The following is a 24,554-nucleotide window of genomic DNA, read 5'->3' on the forward strand; positions in this document are numbered from 1 at the left end:
GTAGAGGAGAGAGGGTCGATGGGTTTTGTTCGTGGTGTAGAGAATTCAAACGGATCAAATCTAAATGATATCTCATGGTTATATCATAATGTATATGTGTGTGTTTCATGCTGGGCGGTACAGTGATGTAGTGGTTCATCGCCTCACATCACAGTCCAGTGACTTGCAAGTTAAATCTGAGGTTCCTAGTGTTTCCTCAGCCAAAGACCCTCCTCATATACAGTATGTCCCCATAGGAGTGATTTGACATACCCTATTTATTTTTACACGTCTACTTAGTTTTGTGAAAGAACAAGAAGAGAACACAAGAGGACATTGGCTTAGAAAGATATTAGACATTCTCACCACGTATTTCACACTGAATACCAATGTATCAGGATTATTTTAAGGGATGAATCTGGAGAGTATTTTAAAGACCCCCTGTGTTAAAGGACCCTCACCTCTGCTTGTCTCTGTGTGTCAGCGCTGTGATTGGCTGGTGACCTCCCCTGAGTGAATCCTGGCTTCAGCTCCCATGACCCTCTGAGGATAAACAGCACAGAGGATGAAATGGCCTATTTTTACTCGCAGCTTTTCTAAAATATCACGATGACCTTCAAACTCTTGTCGGGGCTGTGATTACAAAACATGTAATTATTCTTTACTCGTGTACAAGGTACAAACTGTCAGTGCACATTCAGCAGCAAACATGTCTGAGAGATTTTGAAACCTGCCTGTGTGTGTTCTGCCTCCACTGCTCTGTTAAAAAAAAAAAAAAGTGGAGCAAATGATATTTATGTGAAGTAGAATTTACACTCCCACACCTGCGTTCCCCGAGGCGGGTGGGGGTGTGACGACAGCCGGGTGGCGTCTGCTGCTGCAGCGTTTTCGTTTCAACTCGTCAATCAGTGAGTAATTTGTGTTTACTGTGAGCTGCCAAAAACACGTCTCCTGTCCACAATAGTTTGTGATGAGTCTCTAATGATGTTGTTTGGCAGCATCAGACAAATGCTGACAATTTCCTCATTTAACACACAAACCGTCATAATAGTTACGTCAGAACTTCCTTATCTTCCATGCCTTACTTTGCACACATGATAGAAACCAGTGAGGATGTGTCAGTGCTGTGTTAACATGTAGATGGATGAGGGCGAGCGTGCACAAGTCAAACCCGGATGTGCGTCACATGAATTGCAGAGTTATGCAGCTGAAGACAGGCTCCTGTAAATGTTTGGCATCCTGGTTCTTCTCCAGTGGCTCTGAGTCATTACTATGCTGGTCATCCAAGGATCCCTCCTCTTCTCCACAATGCATGTGTGTGTGTGTGTGTGCAACTCGGAGCACGTGCCTGTGGTGTGAAGGAGATGAGAAGTGATAGCTCTATATATAGAAGTATATGTATGTGGAGGCTTAGGGCCGGCGTGTGCAGGAGAAGGGAGGTTTGCAGAGCCGGCTAACGAGGGTATAGGCCGGCCCATGCACGCCATCTATTAGGTTTATTTCTATATCTTTATAAGGACCAAATTTAGGTTTAAACTCTGAGAGGGAACTGTGTGTGTGTGTGTGTTTGTGTGTGTGTGTGTGTGTGTGTGTGTGTTTGACATTACAGAGTGAGGACATAGGGTTATGGTACGTGGACATGAGCTTAGGATGTCCAATTAAGATAGATGAAACAATTTAATGGGTTCATATGCAAAGTGAATGGGACTGGTTTAGGGTAAGGTCTGGATATTAGATATAAGTATTCCTTAGGCTTCATAAATGTTTATTTTATTTTGTTATGAACTTTTCTTGTCACATTATTAAGACTCTCGAATAATCAGAATACATCACGAGAGCTTTGTGGCTCTGTTGAAGTTTTGTTCTTGTTCTCACCGTTTGAAGTGGATGTGGATTTTCTGGTTGTGTCTCCCTGTTGTCGTTCCGCCTCTTTCTGAGCCTGAGGCAGAACCGTTTCTTTTGGTTGTTGTTGTCGTCGCTCTCGGCTCAGACTCAACCGCTGAGGTCGGCTTGTTTTCTCTCTCATCTCAGAATAAAGTTACTCTCACGGCCTCAAACAGAACTTTATAACCCGATTTGAACTTTTCCCTGAAAAGAGCAAATTCAGAAAAACAACTCTGAAATAATGCGATTACTTGGTGTTTTCTGATCATCTCTGGTCCTACGTCATTTAATGATGTGCACTGTTTTCTGGAGACTCACTGTGGCTGACACCGGCGCTTCATCTTCCTCCCGTTTAATAACTGCAGGAGCTGAAAACTGTCGACTCAGCAGATACCACCGCCATAAACCAGTTATGCTGTGGAGTGCTCACTGCAGCGATGGCAAGAGGCGGCCTGCCCACGCTGCGTTTGGTATATCGGTCATTTCAGATACACAACTCCCTGATTACGCACCGCAGAGCGTGAAAACAAGACACCATAAATGAGTTCTATGCAGCGTGTTTGTGGGAGTTGACTTCATTTGGAAGGAACAAGCGTTTAGATCTTGTAACGAAGTCGGGGAGCAATGGACTTGTTTGTTTAAATCAGTGCAAATTCATGAGAGGGTGACTCGTTAAATGAACTGATGTCATTGGCCGAGGTTGTGTCTCCATCCTCTTATCCTCCTCTTCCTGTCCGGCCGAGCTGAGGCCGATGGGTTTTTGGAAAGGTGTGTGCCGGGGGGGGTGGAGGAGAGCGAAGGGCCGGAAGCGAGGGAGGAGAGACGACTGGACTCAATCCGCCCAGATTAACGCTAGACTGATGTGAGAAAAATCATCACCTCCCGCCACAGATTAAACTCTGACGGACGTTTTTGGAAGATTGGGATAAAAAAAATCCTGCAATGAGATATTCTACTTGATATCCCCCCCCATAAATAAAAAACATAATCCCCCTTTAAGCAGCGAGGGTTTTTCTTAATCACAGTAGATGTGTAATTTGATGCAATGATGCTCGACAGACAGAGAGAGAGAGAGGGAGAGAGAGAGAGAGAGAGAGAGAGAGAGAGAGAGAGAGAGAGAGAGAGAGAGAGAGAGAGAGAGAGAGAGAGAGAGAGAGAGAGAGAGAGAGAAGGTGGAAGAGAGAGAGAGAGAGAGAGAGAGAGAGAGAGAGAGAGAGAGACATATGTTCCACATTCTGAGTTTTTTTTAAAGGTGACATCATGAATTATGTAACACAGTGTTGTGTTTGGCTGACCTGCTTGTGTGTGTGTGTGTGTCTGTGTATGTGTGTGTGTGGGGGGGGTACTTGACTGGTTTAGTAACAGTTTTTTTTTGGTAACTGTACCTGAAAGCCAGATAATCTGAATGTTTAGATAAGAGTTGCTCAATGTTGTTCCTGAGTAAAGCTACGTTCAGCAACGTTACACAAGTTACATAGTTACACAGCATTTATGTCTTTGCAGCTTTGACAGTTGGACTCTTCCTCCTGCTCCTCTTCCTCTCGCTCCTCTTCCTCTCGTCTGTTTCAGTCGCATGCGTCCATTCCGCTCTGGCCGGCACGAATTGTTCTCCCATGATGCAACCCTCACTCCCTGGTCTAAGTTCCCCGGCCAATCAGAGAGCGGCAGGAGGAGGGCTCATCCAGTCAGCTCATGCTTGTAAACAGCTCTGACAGTAGGAGGGACTTTCAATTTACAGTCCCACCCTCTGTTGTCGTCCCTGCTCAGCCCTTTTTCAGTGTGTGTGTGTTTGTGTGTGTTTGTGTGTGTGTGTGTGATGTGAGGAAAAGGGAAAAGGGAAAAGGAAGAGTGGTCAGTGGAGCTGGAGGGCGCATGCAGGCGAGAGGGGAAGTCAGGGTGTGTGCGGATTCTTCAGTGTTACACAAACCCAACACATAGCTGCCATGGAGCCTTCTACACTGACCTACTGCAGCCGACTCACAGCAGGTAGTCTGTGTGTGTGTGTGTGTACTTATACATGTGAACTGTGTGTGTGTGTGTGTGTGTGTGTGTGTGTGTGTGTGTGTGTGTGTGTGTGTGTATGTACTTATACATGTAAACTGTGTGTGTGTGTGTACTTATACATGTAAACTGTGTGTTTGTACTTATACATGTCAACTGTGTGTGTGTGTGTGTGTGTATGTACTTATACATGTAAACTGTGTGTGTGTGTGTACTTATACATGTAAACTGTGTGTTTGTACTTATACATGTCAACTGTGTGTGTGTGTGTGTGTGTGTGTGTGTGTGTGTGTGTGTATGCACTTATACATGTAAACTGTGTGTGTGTGTGTGTGTGTGTGTGTGTGTGTGTACTTATACATGTAAACTCTGTGTTTGTACTTATACATGTCAACTGTGTGTGTGTGTGTGTGTGTGTGTGTGTATGTACTTATACATGTAAACTGTCTGTGTGTGTACTTACACATGTTAACTGTGTGTGTGTGTTCTTATAATTGACAACTGTGTGTGTGTGTGTGTGTGTGTGTGTGTGTGTGTGGATGTGTACTCATACATGTAAACTGTGTGTGTTTGTACTTATACATGTAAACTGTGTGTGTGTGTGTGGATGTGTGTGTGTATGTGTGTGTGTTTGTGTATGTACTTATACATGTAAACTGTCTGTGTGTGTACTTACAAATGTAAACTGTGTGTGTGTGTGTTATTATACATGTCAACTGTGTGTGTGTGTGTGTGTGTTCTTATAATTGACAACTGTGTGTGTGTGTGTGTGGATGTGTACTCATACATGTAAACTGTGTGTGTGTGTGTTCTTATACATGTCAACTGTGTGTGTGTGTGTTCTTATATATGTCAGCTGTGTGTGTGTGTACTTATACAAGTCAACTGTGGGTGTATGTGCGTGTGTGTGTGGGTGTGTGTGTGTGTGTGTGTTATTATGTTCATGCAGTACACGTGTGGACTGTATATTTTCACATAGTGGTTATTTATTCTTGTCAATCATTCACATTCATACAACAGCCCTCCAAAGCTGATGCACTATTGTTTACAAAACAAACACCACTCTATCACACACCTGCTCATGTGGAGGAGCCGGGAATCGAACCATCGACTCTCTCTCTCTCTCTCCTGAGGCTCGGCCGCCCAGCTGTGTGCCGCGTGACTTCACATCAGCTGTCACCAGAGTGAAGTGTGTGTGTGTGAAGCTGTCGGCACAGACTCACTGTTGCTGTTCAGGTACAGGAGAGTCCACAGGGAGCAGATGGACCATGAGGCCAAAACTCAAATCAAGACACAAATGTCAAAAGCGATAATTATAATGATTAATGACACATTTTTATTTCTTTAGACTTTTTAGACTTTTTGCTCCTGAGAGAAGGATGAGGTTTAAAACTTTTCTTAATGAGCAGAGAATTAAACACTTGATAAACAGCAAAGTAGTTTAGAAATCTGAAGTTGATCCGTATGAACTGAAGCTTTGTTGAATTACTTATAGGGCTGGGCAAGTTAACTAGTTAATTTCGAGTTAACTCATCACTTATTTAACTCAGACAATTATTTTATCTCGCATTAACTCAGGTTTGATTATTTATTGTTTTATTGTGAAAGTCAGGCTTTTATTTATTAAATGTCTGTTGCTGACTGCTGCGGAACCGGAAAAAAGAAAATAATTGGCGGATAAACAACCATGGATAAGGGTACGGAGCTTTTACATGGCCATTTTCATTTTAAAGTTCTTCCAGACGGCGGAGTCGACAGAACCAAAGTTATTTGTAGCCACTGCCAAGGTGAATTTTCTTATCACCGGAGTACTTCCAGTCTAAAATATCACCTGAATGCAAAACACACAGTTGATATCAGCAAATCATTCAATGAAACAGCGAGTGGAGCGAGGCTTCGGCAGACTACGTTAGACGCAGGGAGGAGTATACATTTTTCATAAGGAAGAGGATAACATTAATGCCCTGGCAGTGGCATTGAGCTTTAACTTTGTATTTGCTTTGATAACATTGTTAAGTTGAGATTTACACTGAATATTTTATTTAACTGCTACTGTATTAAATGCTGATGTTAAAAGTGTTTGCACAACAAATGTTATGGCACTTTCGTTCATATGGCAGAACATTGAAAATAAAATTGCGCTATACACTACTTTTTAATTCATTATTGGATTTTACGTATACAAATGCGATTAATCGTGATTAATCAGGGAAATCATGCGATTAATCGCGATTAAAACTTTTAATCGTTGCCCAGCCCTAATTACTTATGATGAAAATTATATTTTATTTCCCAGCTTTTGTTGACACTCTTCCTCTGAAACTGTCCCTGCCCTCCTGTTGAACTGGGAAGAAGCTGGTTAATTTCCACTTCCTCTCGACGTGTGTGTGTGTGTGTGTGTGTTTGTGTGTGTGTGTGTGTGCGTGTGTGTATGTGTGTTATATATTATATTCACACGTATATGAACTGTGAGGATCCAGTTCCTTTAGTTCTGGATGAGACAAAGAGAAAGTGGGAGAAAGAAAACTATAACTGTGTATCCTGTTAAGCCGGCGCTGAATGGACGCATTGTGTTGTGACTCCACGAGTGTTCGCCTGTTGTCGCACACCGACCTGCTGCAACCATGCGCTCACACGCAAACACGTCCCCAGATTCACATGCAAATACTGTAATCCTGAGAGTTCAGGGGAGGTTGGGGGGGGGATTACTGGAGCCGAGGTCTGTTATTACTGCGTGTTTAATTGCCAGGGGAATTATGACACATTTCATTTTGATGGTGTTTAGTTGACAGCTCCCTGCAGGACGTGTCCTCTCGTACATCACGGTTTAGAGGCTTCCTGCAGTTCCCGTCTGGGCTTGGCTTCATCACACTCTGCTGCTTTAACGGCAGAGACTAAAATCTGAGTCTGCACGTCGTCACACACTCCTGGAGCTCCTCAGTGAACTGGTCATGGCTGCTTTAAAGCTTCAGAAGCAAGCACGGCGGCCTACTTAGGCACATGAGTGAAGTCGGGAACGCCGTCTGCTTCCTGCATGTACGTAAACACATGATACTGAGCAGGAGAATCCACTCATGTACATGTGTTGTTCTCACGTGTGTGTGTGTGTGTGTGTGTGTGTTTGCTGCAGCGGCATGTATGCATTTCAATCAGCTGGAACAAAGCTTTGTAAAAGTCACATGCCTTTCACGCATGAGTTACACAATAGGTTCAAAAGAAATGTTAAGTGACACTAAAGGTTTTATTTTTCCATTTACTCCGACTGACACTGAGCAGACGGCTCTGGCATATTTTGAAAAACAAATTCCTATTTAGGATTTATTCAATTTCAGGATCTTATTTTGCTTTGAAATGACTTTTTAAAGTAAACAAATGCAGCCACAGCCGTCCAAGGACCACGGGTGATATTTCAGTTTCTCTGTCAAAGCCTCCCTGCCCCCCCCCGCTAATACACCTGTCTAAATTTAGACAGACGTCATGACAGAATGATGCTGTTGTGGTATCAGTGAGTTATGGAGAAGAAGGAGAAGAAGTGGACGAACTTTACATCCTGTGTTTGTTCTACTTTCTATCAAGGTCCTTTTTCACCAGAGTCCAACAGAGACAACCGGATACTCTTGAAATGCCAGATATAATCGCAGGATTTAAACAGAACAATGCATATTTGGATTCAGACAAAAATCATAAGCTACTTAACCGCTGATGTTTTCCATCAGACAGGCTGCAAGGTCCTCACCGGAGAGGGCGTGTGACATGTTGTTCTTGTGGTTCGGCGGCTTAAGACGTGACCTTTACCCAGCCGGTCCTCAGACTGTGTGTCATTGGATCCTCTGGAAAGATACTGCCTGGTTCTAACCCACTGTGATCATGTGTGTGTGTGTGTGTGTGTGTGAGTGTGTGTGTGTGTGTGGGGAGGAGGGGGCACAGGGGGCAACAACTGACAATAGGGCAACATGGGCGAGAGGATTGAGTGTCATGTGTACAGACACAGGGGGGGGGGGGTCTGATGGAGGATGATGATTATCAGTGTGTTTGTGCTTTTGTGCAGGACTTTGTGTGTGTCCTCGTCACATGGGAACGTTCATAACTCCATCTTGAAGCCAGGCAGACGTGTGTTTGTTGAGACTCACACACGCTGCTGTTCCCTCATCCCTGTGTCTGTGGGAACTTATGAGTGCACGTCTGTAACATGAATAATACACGTGTTGACCTACTGAGGAAAATGTGGCTGGACTTAAACACCGGAGTCAGCGGCACAGAGGTACAAGTGACACGTGCAGTCATCATGAAAGGCCACAATTTAAAGCTGAGGTGAGATATCATCAAAAAAAATACGATAGTCTCTGCTTTCCTTACAAAAAGATCAATAATCCTTGCAAATTGAAATTGTAGATTTTCTTTATTAGACCAGATGTTTTTGTCCGGTTAAAACACGTTCTCTCCATTTCATGTTCCCTCTCTCCATGCGATCGGAGCTCGCTGCAGTAGCATCTCTCACATGCAGCTGTAATTCTTCCACCATATGTGTTGGGACTTGTGCTGATGAATGTGAAAGTGGGACACGGCGGAGACGGCGCTGCTGTGTGTTGCCGGGCAGAGTCTCCGCACCTTCCAGCTGCTTTCCGGTTTAGCAGATATTAGCGACATGTAGCTCATGCCAGCTATTTGGTGTGTTATTTAAACTTGATTTTACATGTTAAGAGCTTAAATTAGTGAGAGGATGAATCTATGTGATGACTTATGACATATATATTTAACATATTTACTGGTAATTTAATGGCAACATGATCTGATAATACAAATTAAAGGGAAATTAAAATGCAGAATTGTAACATGTTATCATTCCCTACACAACTAAAAACAACTTCATTTGTAAAGAGGCTAATATATGTGAATCACATTAAAATGTATCTGTACATCGAACTCTTGAATTTCCTCCACCAAGGAGGTTGCATTATTGTTTGTTTGTTTGTTTGTTAGCTTATTTGTTTGTGAGCAGGATGAATTAACCGTCCATGACCCCGGGAATAACCCATAAAAGTCAGGTTCACCCCCTGATCCAGGAATCTTCTTTTCACTTCGGACGTTTTTCAAAATGTTCTTTGATTTGTCAGAGAACAAAAAACAGATCTTCTTTAAAAACATGACATCTTTAGGAGACTCATATTTATGAGTTTGTGTAATTTGGTGCAAAACCAAAAGAAAATCTGGATGTAGTGAATTAACATGTGGTTTCATGAGGGGACTGTTTGTACTTCATTCTAACATGATGTTTTCCAAATCTATGTTTACATGATCAATTACACTTTGTTTATCATGTCAGCCCATATTGTTGAATGTGTTAAATTACAGTATAACAACTGAACTATTAACTCTATGACACAGTGAGAAATCACAAGTGATGAGTAACGACTATCAAACAGCAACAGAAGCAAACATAGACACGACTCAGCAGATTCTTTTGTGTGTCTGCGTGACTGTGTGTGTGTGTGTGCATGTGTGTGTGTGTGTCCATTTCATGAGTGGATTTAACTGTTACAACAGGTCCAGAGTGCATCGGGGTTGTGTGTTGTGTAGACGTGTGGTGTTTTTTTTACAAGCTTATCAAAATACATTATTGTGTTGTCTTTAAGTTCAGATTGTGTTAATTTCCTGCTCTGGTTTTCACTGAAGTGTTGATTAAACACACGGTCGTGCTGGTTTGTCTTCGTCCTCGGGGCTGTTGCATGTCTCTGTCTCTCACTGTTCCCTTTCAGCTGGAGTCCGTCTGGTATTAACACAGAAATAACACAACGACAATAGACACGAGGAATTAAAGGGCTTTATTAGCTTGGGTTCCTGGTACCTCCTGTGGGAAGTTCGCTGAGCGTTAGCAGCCCCGGAAAGTGATACTCCACAAAAGAAAAGTTTAAATTTAGCCCAGTATTCATCCATTTATCTTTGTCTCTCTCTCTCTCTCTCTAGGGTAACTGCTGCCATTGTCTGTGGCTCTAGATGTCCTCTGCCATGGCGAAGCGCGAGGCTGGGAGCACCAGCCCGGTGGTGCGTCAGATAGACAAGCAGTTCCTGGTCTGCAGCATCTGTCTGGATCACTACTGCAACCCCAAGGTGCTGCCCTGTCTGCACACCTTCTGTGAGAGGTAACACACCCCTGTCCTCTCGCTTTCAACACACACGGGCAAAAAGGCCTAATTACACCTCCAGGTTCCTCAAGCTGAACCCGACACAAGGCTCTGCTCACACCATCGGCTTGTTAGGCCTCTGACTCAATGAGGTTGTCCTTCCTTCCATCCCTCCGTCAGTTTGTCCAACCTGTTCTTGCTCAGTTTGCCTTAAGGATGAACTAATTGGGTTTTGGTGGTCAGAGGTCAAAAGATATTTTTTTGCCTTGTGAACGTGATATCTCAGGAACACCTTGAGAGAATTTCTTCAAATTTAGTTCAAACATTCCGTCGGACTCACGGATGAACTGATTAGAATTTTGTAGGCAGAGGTCAAAGTTCAAGGTCATTGTGAACGCACAATCCCAGGCACACATTTTTCCAATTTGGTACAAACTTTTACTAAGACTCAATGTTGAACTGATTTGAGTTTGGTGCACGAGTCAAGGTCACAGTGACATCATGTTCTTATGAATCTGATAAATCAGGAACACCCACTGGGGATTTCATTACATCACTGGGACCTTACAGTTCACCTTTTCTGTCTTGTGAGCGGTTTATCTTAAGAATGCCATGAGAGAATCCTCTCAACTTTCACACATTAGATTCACAGAGTAACTGATTCGATTTGAGTGGGCAAAGGTCAAAGGTCAATGTCAAAGAAGCCTCTTTTGAACATGATATCTCAAGTCTGCCTATCTTACATTTTTGTTCAATTGGAAGATTAATTTAAAGGTCAAAGGTTACGGTGTCCTCATATGAGTCTGGGAAAAGAATGTGTGTAGACTGAAACTGCTGTGGTTGGTGGAGGCGTACAACCACAGGGCAGTAATTATAGTGTCTTGTTTTTACTGTAGCTGTATCCTCCCATCCTAGTTCTGAAGAATTCCTTTAATATTTACATGTCCACTAATAGAAGAAAATCTTTCGCAAATCCCCCCCAACAATTCAACAGCTCGGAGCGCTTCTCCTCACAGACGCCACGGGAATAATTACATTCCTCAGTATCGGGGGCCGCTGACTGACTGTAGCCCCTTTGTTGGGAGATACACTTAAAATACTTAAACTTGCAGTTCCTTAGAAAGACAACACCCCCCCCTCGAGCGATACTTACTGGGGCATTCGGAAAGCTTGTTGTGGGTCAGGGTGAGAGGAGGGAGCATGTAGAGAGGGGAGTGTTGTGAGGTGCAGAGGATAACCGGGATTATGTTTCAGACTGGTTTACGTCTAAACCCTGCGATCAAACAAATATTTATGGGATAGTTTTTCAATAGCGACACAAAGCATGAAGGATAAGTCTCATTCTCTCCCTGCAATGAGAGGGGCATTCACCCACCAGGGGGCAGGGCTAATCCGGGGGGTTTAACTGGATGACATGTGATCTGAAGCCCTGCTGAGGTGAACAGATTTTTGTCTGGAGCTGTGCATGATGTAGCCAGACAGATGTTTCAATGCTGGATGGGCTGATGTAGTTTTAGGGGTTTTAGGGCTGAGCCTGGTAACCCCCCCCCCCCCTGCTGGGCCCCATTGGTTCGGGGTGGTGGGTGTCACGTTTAATTCTGCTCCTCTTTTCCTCTTTGTCATTAAGCACATGTGAGCTCACAGCGCAGTTAGTCCCCAAACACACAAAGACAGACCAATGGGGATTTATCCAGAGTGTTATAGTGGTGCTGACAGATGATTCACTGACTGTGAATATGGAGAATGTTTCTTCTTTCATTTCCACTCTTCAACCTGTTCTCGTTCTAACTTTGGCGAGTGGGTTCGACCTCCTGTGATCCAGAGAACTGTGGAACTGATTGATAGTCGCAGCATTAGTCGTGGGAACAGATATTTTTCTGAGTTTGCTTTTCACATGTGAAGAACGCAGCAGGAGATTCATCGGGTCAGACATGTTCAACAAGAAAATGTCTGAGATATTCAGGCAAGTGATTATAGTTATTATAATGGTGAGAACAAAGGAGGCAGGACATGACGTATACATTCTGACGTCTCATATATTTGTTTACAGCACATCAACACCAGCACCGGCCCTCATCACCAAAAGCTCTCGAATTCCGTTGTGTTTTTAAGTTGGAATCTATGTTGGCGTTTTCTACGTTCACTTCAACCTGTTTTGATCCTGAGATATTTGTATCCATCATCAGACTTCAGTGCATGTCGGAGAGCAACTGTAATGTTGCTTTGCTTGTTCTCAGAAGCTAATGACCAGTGTAACAAAGCTTGGTTGAGACATAAATGAAACAGGAAGGTTTTAGACTTGTCCTCCACACTGACCTCAGGTTGTTTTTTACTGTATAACGATCAGTTATCACAGAAGCTAAAGTAAACACAGCTGTGCATCATGTGCTGGATGGCAGCCGGGCCGGCGGCCATGTGGAATGTGCAGTTACTGCAGCTGACTCTGCTGAGTGGAAGGTGTTTAATGTTAAATCTCCTCAGGACAACTGAACCTGAACATCGTCAGGCTTCAGGAGCCGGTGGGACAGATTTGTGGTTGCTGCACCGGAGGAGGCTCGGCCTGAATCCAAAACCTTGTCACGTGCACACACACAAATATGCAGAGACATAAACGTGCAGTATTTGCTACACACACACACACACACACACACACACACACACACACACACACACACACACACACACAAGTTCTGTCCTTCAGTATTTAGTCAGAGAGGAAAGATGGTTTGCCAACAACTTCACTCACTTAAAGACAAAGTCTGGCTGTTTTCTCTGAGGCTGTGGTTTTGGGGTTTTTGTATTGACTCTGATTCAATCTCAATTTGTTGTGACGTGTTGAGAACCAGAGATTGTGTCTCAACACGGTGCTAAGATCACAGCTCTTTCCCTCTGTCCCTCCATCCCTCTCTTTCCCTCTCTGCTGAATATGACTGATAGTTAGAACTCTACTGTTTAATTGGTTGGCCGATAAAAATCTGCTGATCTGCCAATAGGAACACTTTTATTATACTTTCATTTTTATGCAGAAATCTTGTGAATTCATGTTCAGATTCAAGGTCAAATAAATTAGTAATATTTAAGAATCTTGCACATTAAGGCAACTGAACAGCTCTTTTATTGTGTTTCATTGTGTTATTGTTTTGGTGGATGTTTGTCACTGCGTGTTTGTATCTTGTTTTTGCTTTCTATTACAAATGTTCTTGGGATTGGTAAAGTTGTATTGAATGTGAGTGGTATCTGTGTTTATGGTTGTTTATAGTAAAGTTTATGATTAAACTGTAAAATATCAAACATTTCTTTGTTATAAAGGTTTGAAAACGGCATCTTAGAAAAATGTTTTAAATATCGACTGATATATCGGTATCGTATTAGTTCTTGGCTCTACTAATTATTCAAAAAAACAATGCAAAAGACTTACTTGTGTATATTTTATGTATTTTCTAACTCATGCATTTCTTTCTCTGCCTCCCCAGTTGTCTCCAGAACTACATTCCCCCAGAGTCTCTGACGCTCTCGTGTCCAGTGTGTCGGCAGACGTCCATCTTGCCAGAGAAAGGAGTTTGTGCTTTACAGAACAACTTCTTCATCACTAATCTCATGGAGGTTTGAATCTTAATCCCCTTTTTCTCTTTCAACACAAATGTGTTCGCCCCAACAGGATTTTCAAGTATGTTACAGAGGAAGAAACGTAGATTCAGCCAATCACGAGATAGATGTCAAAGAAAGGGAAATGAACTGAACAGAAGTGGGTCAGAGTGCTTTGTGTGATCCTGGTGCTGTTTTAGTGAGGGCCGCTCCTAGTGTTGAACAGAGTGAGCGCATACTTTCAGAGTGAGGTCACCCTGGACAGTCCTTACTCCTGCATGAGGCTCTTTTTAGGATTTGTTTGCCTCTGCCCACTTCAGTTCTGGCTTCACTTTTATTGCATCTCATCTGTCAGCTGTCTACTGCCAAATAAAGGAGAAGAAAGGACACTGTAGATCACATTGTGCATAAGAACATAGATCACTATCTTACTATAACAGTTCTAAATGTTCGTGACCAGGTTCTTCAACGGGACCCGGAGTGCTCGCGGCCGGAGGCCTGCAGTGTCCTGGAGTCCGTGAGTGCTGCAGCTGCCGGGAAGCCGCTCTGCTGCCCCAACCACGAGGGCAAGGTGGGAACCTACTCATAATTAATCTGAAAAAAACATTCCTTTCCCCTGCTTCAATAACCAGAGTGAGTGAGCTGTATTTTGAAACTCCGCTTGTCTCCCTCTGCAGGTGATGGAGTTCTACTGTGAGTCGTGTGAGACAGCCATGTGTCTGGACTGCACGGAGGCCGAGCACCGGGAGCACGTGACGGTTCCTCTGCGGGACGTGGTGGAGCAGCACAAGGCCGCTCTGAAGACACAGCTGGACGCAATACACAGCAGGTGAGGACTCCATGTCTCCGAAGAGCTTTCAGACTTTATCCTTCACCTCAGGTGTCTGGGAGCTGAGGTGTTTTGGCCCTGATTCAGCATCTGCCATCAAACATCACCTGTGCTGTTCTGTGCTGTGTCTGGCATTTATAACTTTTACTTCTATTGTGATTAATATATTATAGGGACACGTTTTGTAGCTTGATCTGGCATTTTCAACAGGTTATACATCTTATAATTGTATCATTGAGTTCCCTGAAAAATGTCATACAAAAAATCTTATATCTTTCATTTATGTAGTTCACTAGATCTGGATTTTAATTTGCATCTTCACCAAATTTCACACACTTGTGCATATCAGTTCCCTAAATTGTTATTTAATAAGAAAAAAAAAATCCAAATAAAGAACCATGAATTGTTCTCCTAGAACTCAGAGAAAATTTTGAAAAATTTCCCATCTCATAATGTTAAAGAAAGTGAGAAGAGATTCCTGGATCCTTCCTCTGAGCCGGATTTGCACCAAAATGTAATTTGTTCTTTCCCACGTTGCATCTTTCCACCAAGTCTCATGGTAATTCAATCTGTTGTTGTTGCATAATCCTGCAAACAACCAGCAAAGAAACAGCCAGGGTTTCTAAGAAAGTTTCTCCTCGTGTTCCCCTCCAGGCTCCCTCAGCTGACAGCAGCCATCGAGCTGGTGAGTGAGATTTCTCGGCAGCTGAATGAGAGGAAGACTGAGGCGGTGGCAGATCTCACCAGTACGTTTGAAGAGCTGGAGCGAGCGCTGCATCAGCGCAAGTCGGCCCTCATCACAGACCTGGAGAACATCTGCACCACCAAGCAGAAGGTGGCAGAAGAAAGACTCTATCACCTCCTTCTTTGTATAAACAGTATTTCACTTTCCTCCTCTTCTCATATTGAACTCTAACCTGTCCTCATCCTCTGTTCCCTCTCACCTGTGCAGGTCTTGCAGGCGCAGCTCTCATCTCTGCTCCAGGGGAAGGAACACATCCAGAACAGCTGCAGCTTCACAGAGCAGGCCCTCAGCCACGGGAGCGCCACCGAGGTGGGCTGGCTCACTGCTACTAGCATGACAGAGCTCACACACAGTGCACAGCTCATCTGGGAGAATCGGCTGTGAGCACAAACAATGAATATCTCTTATTGAAAAGTTGACTGAGAAACCAGTTTGTGTTTCCTGCCTGTGAAGGTGCTGCTGGTTCAGAAGCAGATGAGCGAGCGGGTGACGGCGTTGGCCCGACACGACTTCCCAGAGAGGCCACATCAGAACGCACATCTGGACTGTCAGGTAGCAACAGCTGCTTATTCACATTCAAACCATTTCTCTGACTGATTTGATCATATGATCGTTTTATATGATTTGAAGCAATGCCTCTGTCTAAAAGGTCTGGATAGAAAACCTATAGCAGCAGGTTTTTTTTAACCTTTCATGCTCCTTTTGAGGATGTGAGAGTATTTGCTTGTGGTCACTAATAATTTTAGGTAAATAACGATGGACAACATGTCTATGAAGCCAAAATATCATGGATATGTGTCGTCCATCTTTATACACAGTCTGTGAGCTCATTTTGTGGATCACTGTGGAATATAGTGTAGACATTAAAGCTATTCTAAGGCTGTTTTGACGTCAAGCAGACACAGAGCAAAATTAGCCTCTCATCAGACTCGTATCTATGGTGATCTGACGGTTTAATGTCCAGTTTTCTCACTCTGCTTAGCTCTGATTTGCTGTTTGTAGAGACAAAGGGTGTTTAAGTTTTGCACTGTGTCCTGTGTCCTGTGTCCTGTGTCCTGTGTGTGCCGTGTGGCTCCAGGTGGAGACTGAAGGTCTGCGACGCTCCATCCAGAACCTGGGAGTTCTCCTCACCACAGCTGCTGTCGCTCACACCTCTGTTGCCACGGGAGAAGGCCTCCGCCACGCAGCAACCGGGCAGCATCAGACCGTCACCGTGACAACCAAAGACAAGGTACAGTCTTCGAGTTGTTGAGACTACATGTGCAGAGGGAACTATGGAAAGATTGACAGACAGCAGCTTTGAATTCACATTTCATGCAATGTTTCTTGTTTGTTTTTGAAAGAAGTCAGTTATTTTATGGAGGCATCATATGAGAATTACTACTGTTGCTGGAACAAGATATCATCTGTGTTCTGAAATTGAATCAGTGACCTCTTCTTGCAGGACGGCGAGCTGGTGCGGAGCGGAAACGCTGTTTTAAAGGCGGAGATAACGTCCGCCGACGGGAGCCGAGCTGCAGAGACTGAGATAACGGACAATAAGAACGGGACGTACGAGGTGGGCTACACGATACGCTCCGAGGGAGAGTACTCCTTCGCCCTGCTGCTGTACGGCCAGCCGGTCCGAGGCAGCCCGTTCCGCCTGCGGGCCGTGAAGCTCTCAGATGTGCCCCAGTCTCCGGATGACGTGAAGAGGAGGGTGAAGTCTCCCAGCGGGACGGGGGGCCACATCCGGCAGAAGGCAGTGCGACGGCCCTCCAGCATGTACAGCACCACCAAGAAGAAGGAGAACCCCATCGAGGATGAGCTCATCTACAGAGTGGGTAAGACAGAGGCCTGGAGAGGAAGTTCCTTTCACACATAGGACTGTGAAACAATAATGTACTCTTTTAAAGGCAGTTTATTTGTTACTTTCATGGTTTTATCCTATTCATTGGAGAAAATAAATATATAACATTACTGCAAACTTATTTGTGAACCATAATACAAGTTTTTAGAAACTACTATTTTCATTTCATGCCAGTAAACCAAAAGAAAATCAACTTGCTGAGACCCAAAAGAAGAAATGATGTCCAATGATTTTATGAAAAGTACAACCACAATTTCACAGTTGTTTACTTGCATTACAAATGCTTAGTGGCAGGTTTTAAAATTATAATATCTATGCCATATAAAGATAGTTTGACCCCCACAAACAAATTAAAGTGTAATTGTTTCTCTGAGTCGGTTTCAGCTGTACATCATGCCTTTCATACGTTTTTATGGCATCAGATAACTAATTAAAACCAATAATACCTGAAACATGAGCTCTTCAACTGAGATGAAGTATGATGTACTTATGACAGACACCTTTTTTGATGTGTAGTTTTACTTTTTAGTTTGGTCCGTGTATCGTCCACTAACATGGAGGAGGCAGAGGTTATGACCTATACTGCAGGGGTTTGGCTTCACTTTAAGAGGCCGACATGTTGTCCATCTTTATACTTATCTATAAACTGTACTGATAAGAAAACTCTCGAGAGTGTGTAATTATTTGAGTCATCATATTGTCAGGTTCGCGGGGCAGAGAGAAAGGAGAGTTCACCAACCTGCAGGGAATCTCAGCCTCCAGCAACGGCAGAGTGGTGGTGGCTGACAGCAACAACCAGTGCATCCAGGTGAGACACACACACACACACACACTCACACACACACACACACACAAACACACACTCACACACACACACACACACACACACACACACACACAGCTGCGTGTCTGTGGTCACGCTGGAAAAGCAACATCCTGTCACTCATTTGCTCTCGGACGGAACTGATTTTACAGATTTTCACCAACGACGGCCATTTCAAGATGCGCTTCGGGGTCAGAGGTCGGTCTCCGGGGCAACTGCAGAGGCCGACGGGTGTCACCGTGGACCTGAACGGAGACATCGTGGTGGCCGACTATGACAATCGATGGGTCAGCATCTTCTCCTCTGACGGCAAGTTCAAGGTGAGATCACAGAACTTAAGATGAAACACATATTGATAACAAACGTATAGAGATAAAGATGGTTTAGAAATTCTCTCAAAGTCTTTCTTTCTCTGCTGAAATGCTCCCTTGCAGAATAAGATCGGTGCCGGCCGGCTCATGGGCCCCAAGGGCGTCGCTGTGGATAAGAACGGACACATCATCACCGTGGACAACAAGGCCTGCTGCGTCTTCATCTTTCAGTCCAATGGGAAACTTGTGACTAAGTTCGGGGGCCGAGGGACGTCGGACCGACAGTTCGCAGGTGAGGAGGCGTTAATAGTTAGCAGGAGATTCTCTTTAATACAGACAGGGAGCTCAGAGGCAAGGGCTTCTTTCTGAAAGCAACACGATGCAACTTTAAGTGAGCAACAGCGCCCTCTGCAGCCACATGGGGGGATCCTTTCAGTTTGGCTTTGTTTTGGTTTTCATTTAAAGAAAAACTTCCCGAAACAGAAAAATAAACAAATCCACCAAACTCTGTGTAGAATTTTTCCCATTTTAAACGTTGTCTCGGCTGAATATTGGAGACAAACAGTTTTTTTATTTCCTCTGAGTCTTTTTTATCAGCTTAACCCTTGAATTTCAATTCTGGCAGTTTAATTTGCTCAGTATAACTTTTCATATTCACAGTCGCTGAACATTCAAGCTAATACTGAGGCTGATATTTTCAAGGTAAAATCTGCTAAGTGTTGCTACAAAGGGAATAAGTCATGATGGATGCGTTTAGCCTGATATATGACACCAGAGTTTTGATATAAGCCCTTGATTGTGAAATCTGACTAACGAAGGGCAGCAGAAAGTATTCAGACAATTTACAGTCTCCTGCTCTTACTTCTATTATATAAAAATAAAAGCTGAAAACAAACTGTGCAGCACGATCTGTCCAGTTCAGAAACATCATCTAAACAATTAATTCTCCACTTGATTGTTTGGTTCCTCTCACACGTTGTCTCTGCTGTTATTTCTAAACCTGAACTGATGTGTCACATTATTGTGTAAGATTTGTTTTTACCTGTAAAAGCCACAGGTGACGCACCGAGCCCCTGCTCCCCCCGACACAAACTGTGCCTGTGCTGCCCCCCCCCCCCCTTTCTCTATTTGACTTCTCTGCTTCCTTTTATTTATTTTTGTTCATCTCTGACGACATATCTTTTTCTTTCTTTCTTTCTTTCTTTCTGTTCTTCCTCCTGTTTCCGATTCAGAAAAACTTGGCCCAAACTTTAATAAATCTGGCTCAGTTTTCAGTAAGTACTAAGTGTGGCCTTGCTGCGACCTTAATCCCACAGTGCAGTGCCCTGTGTCTAACCCCCCCCCCCACCCCTGGTTCTGTGTCCCACTGTTGGATGCAGCTGTGCCTGAGCAAACCTGATCAAACACAGAGAGCATTGTAATAATCACCTGCTATTACAAGAATGGACGATTTGTCACACGCTTTGTGGTTTGTTGTTGTGGATGTGAGTTGTGTGATTTTTCACTGCTCGGACTGACCCAGTGTTTGCTGTGAGACAATCAGTGTAATGAGCGAGGGCCCGGTCACACGGACGCAAACGTATCAGCCGTGAAACCTTTGCTTCATGTTCACGTCCAATCAGTGCGAGTGAGGAGGCGAGTAGAACATCTGCTTCCTGCTTTGACCTGCAATCGCTTGCATTCGCACATGTGTGACCAGGCCCTTATACTGCTGCTCTCAGATAATCTTTTCACTTTACATAAATACGAATGTAACAAATTTCTGTAGAGACCGAACGATTTTCTAACGACTCTCTTGATATGAGGCTTTCACAGTCTTTGTGTTTGAAGATATGGAAACTTTAATCATTATTTACAGAATAAACCAAACAGAACAGTTGTGAATATATTTTATTTGTTTTATTTGCGTTTTCTTTGTTTTTACTGTGATATATTATCACATTCGTAATATCAATATAATATATGGGAAAAAAAATGAATAAACCTAATGGTTAAATGTTTTCAAGCATCAATTACATATCTTCGTCAAAAGGGTTAAATAGAGACATCTTAGAAATCAAATTTCTTTTAAATATAAATATCAGATATCTGAAATGTTTTACCCCCTATCGGTTTGGCTTGAATTTTTGTAAACCTCCAGCGGGACCATTTATATCTGAGACAACTAATAACAAACTTTTCAGAATGATGAATTTAGCTTTGATTTTCAGTAGTGTTAAAAAATATAAAGATAGATAGATAGATAGATAGATAACTTTATTCATCCCGAAGGGAAATTAAGTCGTCATTGCAGCCGGTATATTTGAATACAATAAAATACAATACAATAGAATAAAATAAAAAATATTGAGGTAGAAAGAATAAAAACAGAAACACAAGATAAATAGGTAGATAAGGTGCAGTGGCAAGATGATGGTAATAGTACTAATGATATGATGGTAATGTTATTGTTAGACAGTATATAAAAAAAGTACAGTATATATAGTATATAATATAACACAATATATATTTATATATGATAGTAATTATACCAATATAATAGCAGTATATAGTAATAATGGCAGCAACAGTATATATAATAATAATAGTAATATAATAATAATAATTATAACATGTACACATGTATAAATATGTGTATATAGACTTATATATACAAAGAATATACAGAGAGTATGATATAATATATGATATATAGTAGAGGTATAAATATAAGTATTTGACTATACAATAGATAATATAATATACTATGAGTGTAAGAATATGTAGACAGAGTGTGCAAAAGACAATATTATTTTATAAAATGATATATAATATCAATATGGTTTATATTAACACATATCACATATGATGTGAAGTAAGTGTATATGGAGCGGAGTGTTGTACAGGGTACACAGTGTAAAAATTTTGTAGCTCAACTTAAATCATCTGATGTGTTAAAATCAATCCAACAGACGACTGCAGGACGATCAGAGCCGCTACAAACGTCTGATGAAACTCATGATTTCAGCTTTTTAGATCAACTAGTGGAAATTTAACAGCCGACTAACGTTTAAGAGAATGAAGAAAACCACATGAATCATCTCAGGCCACAGCAGCTTCAACTCTGACCCGTTTCTCTCTCCTCACCCAGGTCCTCACTTTGTCGCTGTGAACAACAAGAATGAAATTATCGTGACCGACTTTCACAATCACTCTGTGAAGGTGAGACTTTCAACAGAAATCAATGTCTTATCTGTATATTTCCCAGTGAGCGTTGAGTTGTAACAGTTTGTTCCCTGACTTCCTGTCGCAGGTGTACAGTGCCGATGGAGAATTCTTGTTTAAATTCGGTTCTCATGGTGAAGGAAACGGTCAGTTCAACGCTCCCACTGGTGTGGCTGTGGACGCCAACGGGAACATCATCGTCGCCGACTGGGGCAACAGCAGAATACAGGTGAGGTCTGGAATCAGTCAGCTGAAAAACGTAGTATCTGAAACTCATTACCGAGGAGTTTATGTTTTCACCCGTGTGTCCCTAGGTTTCTGTTAGTGGAATTACACAAAAACTAGTAAACCGATTTCCATCGAACGTAAATATCCTATAAGACTTCTCTGTGGATGCAGGAGCCAGAATTATTTTTCCGTGAACTATGCTTCATGACTAATAAATTAGATTATCAGACCACTTCCTCTTTTCTGTTATAAGAACGATCTAGTGTAGGGTTGTTGGGCCTTGGGAGGTTTGTGCTCTGCTAGTTTGGAGCTTGATCGTCAGTTCAGCAACAGTAAAACACCATTTAAGTCACAGCAACTTGAAACCTGCTAATCTAAGTATTTTACAGTTTATTTATTATAATCTGTTGCAACATGGACACTAAACAAGTCTTGTGTTCTTTGTTCAGGTGTTTGACAGCACAGGCTCCTTCTTATCCTACATCAACACATCAGCCGACCCGCTGTACGGGCCCCAGGGCCTCGCCCTCACCTCAGACGGACACGTGGCTGTCGCTGACTCCGGCAACCACTGCTTTAAGGTTTACAGATACCTGCAGTGAGCTGAGGGAGGACAAACGCCGCTCAACTGCTCTTCAGACAACTTCATGTCACACACACTGCTCGTGGACATAGAGCTGCAGCGTGGCTACTCTGGGCCGTGACCCTCGGTTCCACTAATTAAATTCTACCGTCCTAAGATCTTATATTCACAGATGAAAACAAAGAAATATGAGAAAAAACATTGAAACAACACAAATCCTGAAAGTTTGTAAATCAAGTATAACAGACAAAAAAAGGCAGAAAATATTGTAAAAACTGAAATGATTTCCGGATTTCTGAGACAAAATAACAGTTAGAATACTTTTCTGATAAAATAAAGGTTTAAAGGAAGTAAAAGTGAAAAGTTGTGGAACTGAGGAATAAAACAACCTCTTATGCGATCATGAGAGAAATCCAAAGTGGAAATTCGCCTCTGGAGCCAGGCGTTTCAGCTCTATGTCTCACCAGTGTGACCTCACCAGTCGACAGCCTGACAGTTTTTTAAAGTTGGTGATACGCTGCAATTTTTTGGGGGCAAAGCCGACGCGCAACTCTCCCAGCGACCAGCAGGTGAAGCGAGTCTCTGTGTCCTGGTGAAAAGACGAAGCTCCAGCCGCTTTTGCCACTGTTGCACGTCAGTTTGCTCTTAGAAATTCCCCCGTGGTCACTTACAGTTTCCAATCCTCACAACAGAACACACACAGTACGACGGAGCGTTAGGGCCACTTACAGAAAAGAAATATCCGAGATATCAAGAATAAAGATGTTTTAATATAATAAGGTAAAAGGAGTAAATTTGTCATTTAACGAGAAAATAAATATTACAACGATTAAGTCGGAATTTGAAGAGAAAATACTGCACGTTTATTCTTGTAAATGTATCTATTTTTTCTCATTAGGGCCCGAGCACAGACATCAAAGGTGTCTGGTGAGACCCTATTGAAATTGTAATGATTATTATTATTATTATTCAGGCAAATGAATTGGCTTTTTGAGGGCTTTAACATGCTCAACTTCTTACCAAAATTTGCAGAAAGTTAGAAAGTGGTGAAAATTTACGTATTCTGAAGGAATTTTCAATGGGCGTCGCAAAATGGCTCAACAGTGCCCCCCGAGACCCCCGGAAGGTGTTCCCATTGACCTGTCTTCACAAAAATCGATATACAGGTCTATCATGACCAAACAAACAAAAAAGTCTCTGGGTGCAATTGTAAAAACAAAACAGGAAGCCTGATATTCTGTATTTAGTGGCCATTTTGGCCATATTCCACATTTTTTCTTTGATACACTTGTACCAGGGTTTTCATCGGATCAACTTCAAATTGAGATGAGTGTCATCACAACAAGATGGAGATAAAAACTGACTGACGGATTTTTTTTTAATCACACGGTGTGACCGTGGCGTGGTGTCAAAGTTTGATTAATCGCCATTAAAACACGATGTTCTGTAACGCGGACATACATGGACCATGAATCCTTTGATTTCAGTCTTCCTAGATCAAAGGAAACTTTATGTCTTGCAAAGGTCACGTCTCTTTCTCTCTCAGAACTGGTTATTTTTGTTTTTTCAGACAAAAAGCATGCAACGCTTCAAAATGGATGTGCTCGGGCCCACCCAGTGCTGCTTTGCAGCCCTAAAAATGTTAGTTAATATTAATGTTGTATTGTCTTCTTTTCTCCATCGCTTCTTATCTTCCTTCCTTGTTTCCTCCTTGTTCCTAACCCTAACCCTAACCCTAACCCTAACCCTATCCTTTCTTTTTATTCAAATTTCAATTAAATGCAACAAAACCAAACTGAAGTTTTCCTCCGTATATTTAGTTAAACTTGATTCTCGAACTCTCTGATATTTCTTTCCCTTTGAGTTGCCCTCACACTCCGGGGTAAACCCAGACAGGAATGTGCTGATTTAAAGAAATCGTTTCTTGTTCTTATTCTGCACCTTATCAATATTAATTCTTTTTTTTTGTTACCAACATGTATATGCAAGTTTTTGTTGTTGTTGTTTGTGTATCCAAAGAGAAGCATCAAGAAGCACAACAGGTAAAAGAACGAAAAAGATCTGGTTTCTTCATAGTTCCTCTTTCTCGTCTATCAACCAAAACAAACTTCGTATATCTGACCCCACTACTTCTTGCACTTTTTGCGTATTCATATCTACAACCTGACGTCGTTGTACATATGCATATTCCGATGTATATCTGGATTTGATGTCCATGTTATTTCACTATATAGAATACTTATTCCAGCACTTACTGCATCAAGGATTTCAACACTGGAGTATTTACTAATACGCTAGAACGTCACGCCGAGTAGTAGCCAACTAAATGACCTGAAAACAATGGAACAATGTTATAAACACATTGTTTTGTGCTGTGTTTTTTCTTCTTCGTTTTGTTCCAAAGGACTTCA

At 42.5% G+C, this 24,554-nt stretch overlaps 1 protein-coding gene across 1 annotated transcript; it reads left to right on the forward strand.

Annotated features, from left to right (window-relative positions):
• Positions 1 to 3,671: 3,671 nt before the first annotated feature.
• trim3b (tripartite motif containing 3b) lies at positions 3,672 to 23,034 on the forward strand. The gene is made up of 16 exons (XM_061086011.1): positions 3,672 to 3,849; positions 9,829 to 10,004; positions 13,460 to 13,589; positions 14,032 to 14,142; positions 14,249 to 14,400; positions 15,055 to 15,235; positions 15,353 to 15,454; positions 15,599 to 15,697; positions 16,224 to 16,376; positions 16,590 to 16,968; positions 17,699 to 17,802; positions 17,970 to 18,137; positions 18,252 to 18,420; positions 21,259 to 21,329; positions 21,421 to 21,561; positions 22,010 to 23,034. Exons 2-16 carry the CDS (start codon positions 9,859 to 9,861, stop codon positions 22,160 to 22,162), a joined length of 2,259 nt encoding a protein of 752 aa, XP_060941994.1. The 5' UTR covers positions 3,672 to 3,849; positions 9,829 to 9,858; the 3' UTR covers positions 22,163 to 23,034.
• Positions 23,035 to 24,554: the final 1,520 nt, after the last annotated feature.

Source organism: Limanda limanda, chromosome 14 (genome assembly GCF_963576545.1).
Source record: "Limanda limanda chromosome 14, fLimLim1.1, whole genome shotgun sequence".
Classification (NCBI taxonomy): Eukaryota; Metazoa; Chordata; class Actinopteri; order Pleuronectiformes; family Pleuronectidae; genus Limanda; species Limanda limanda.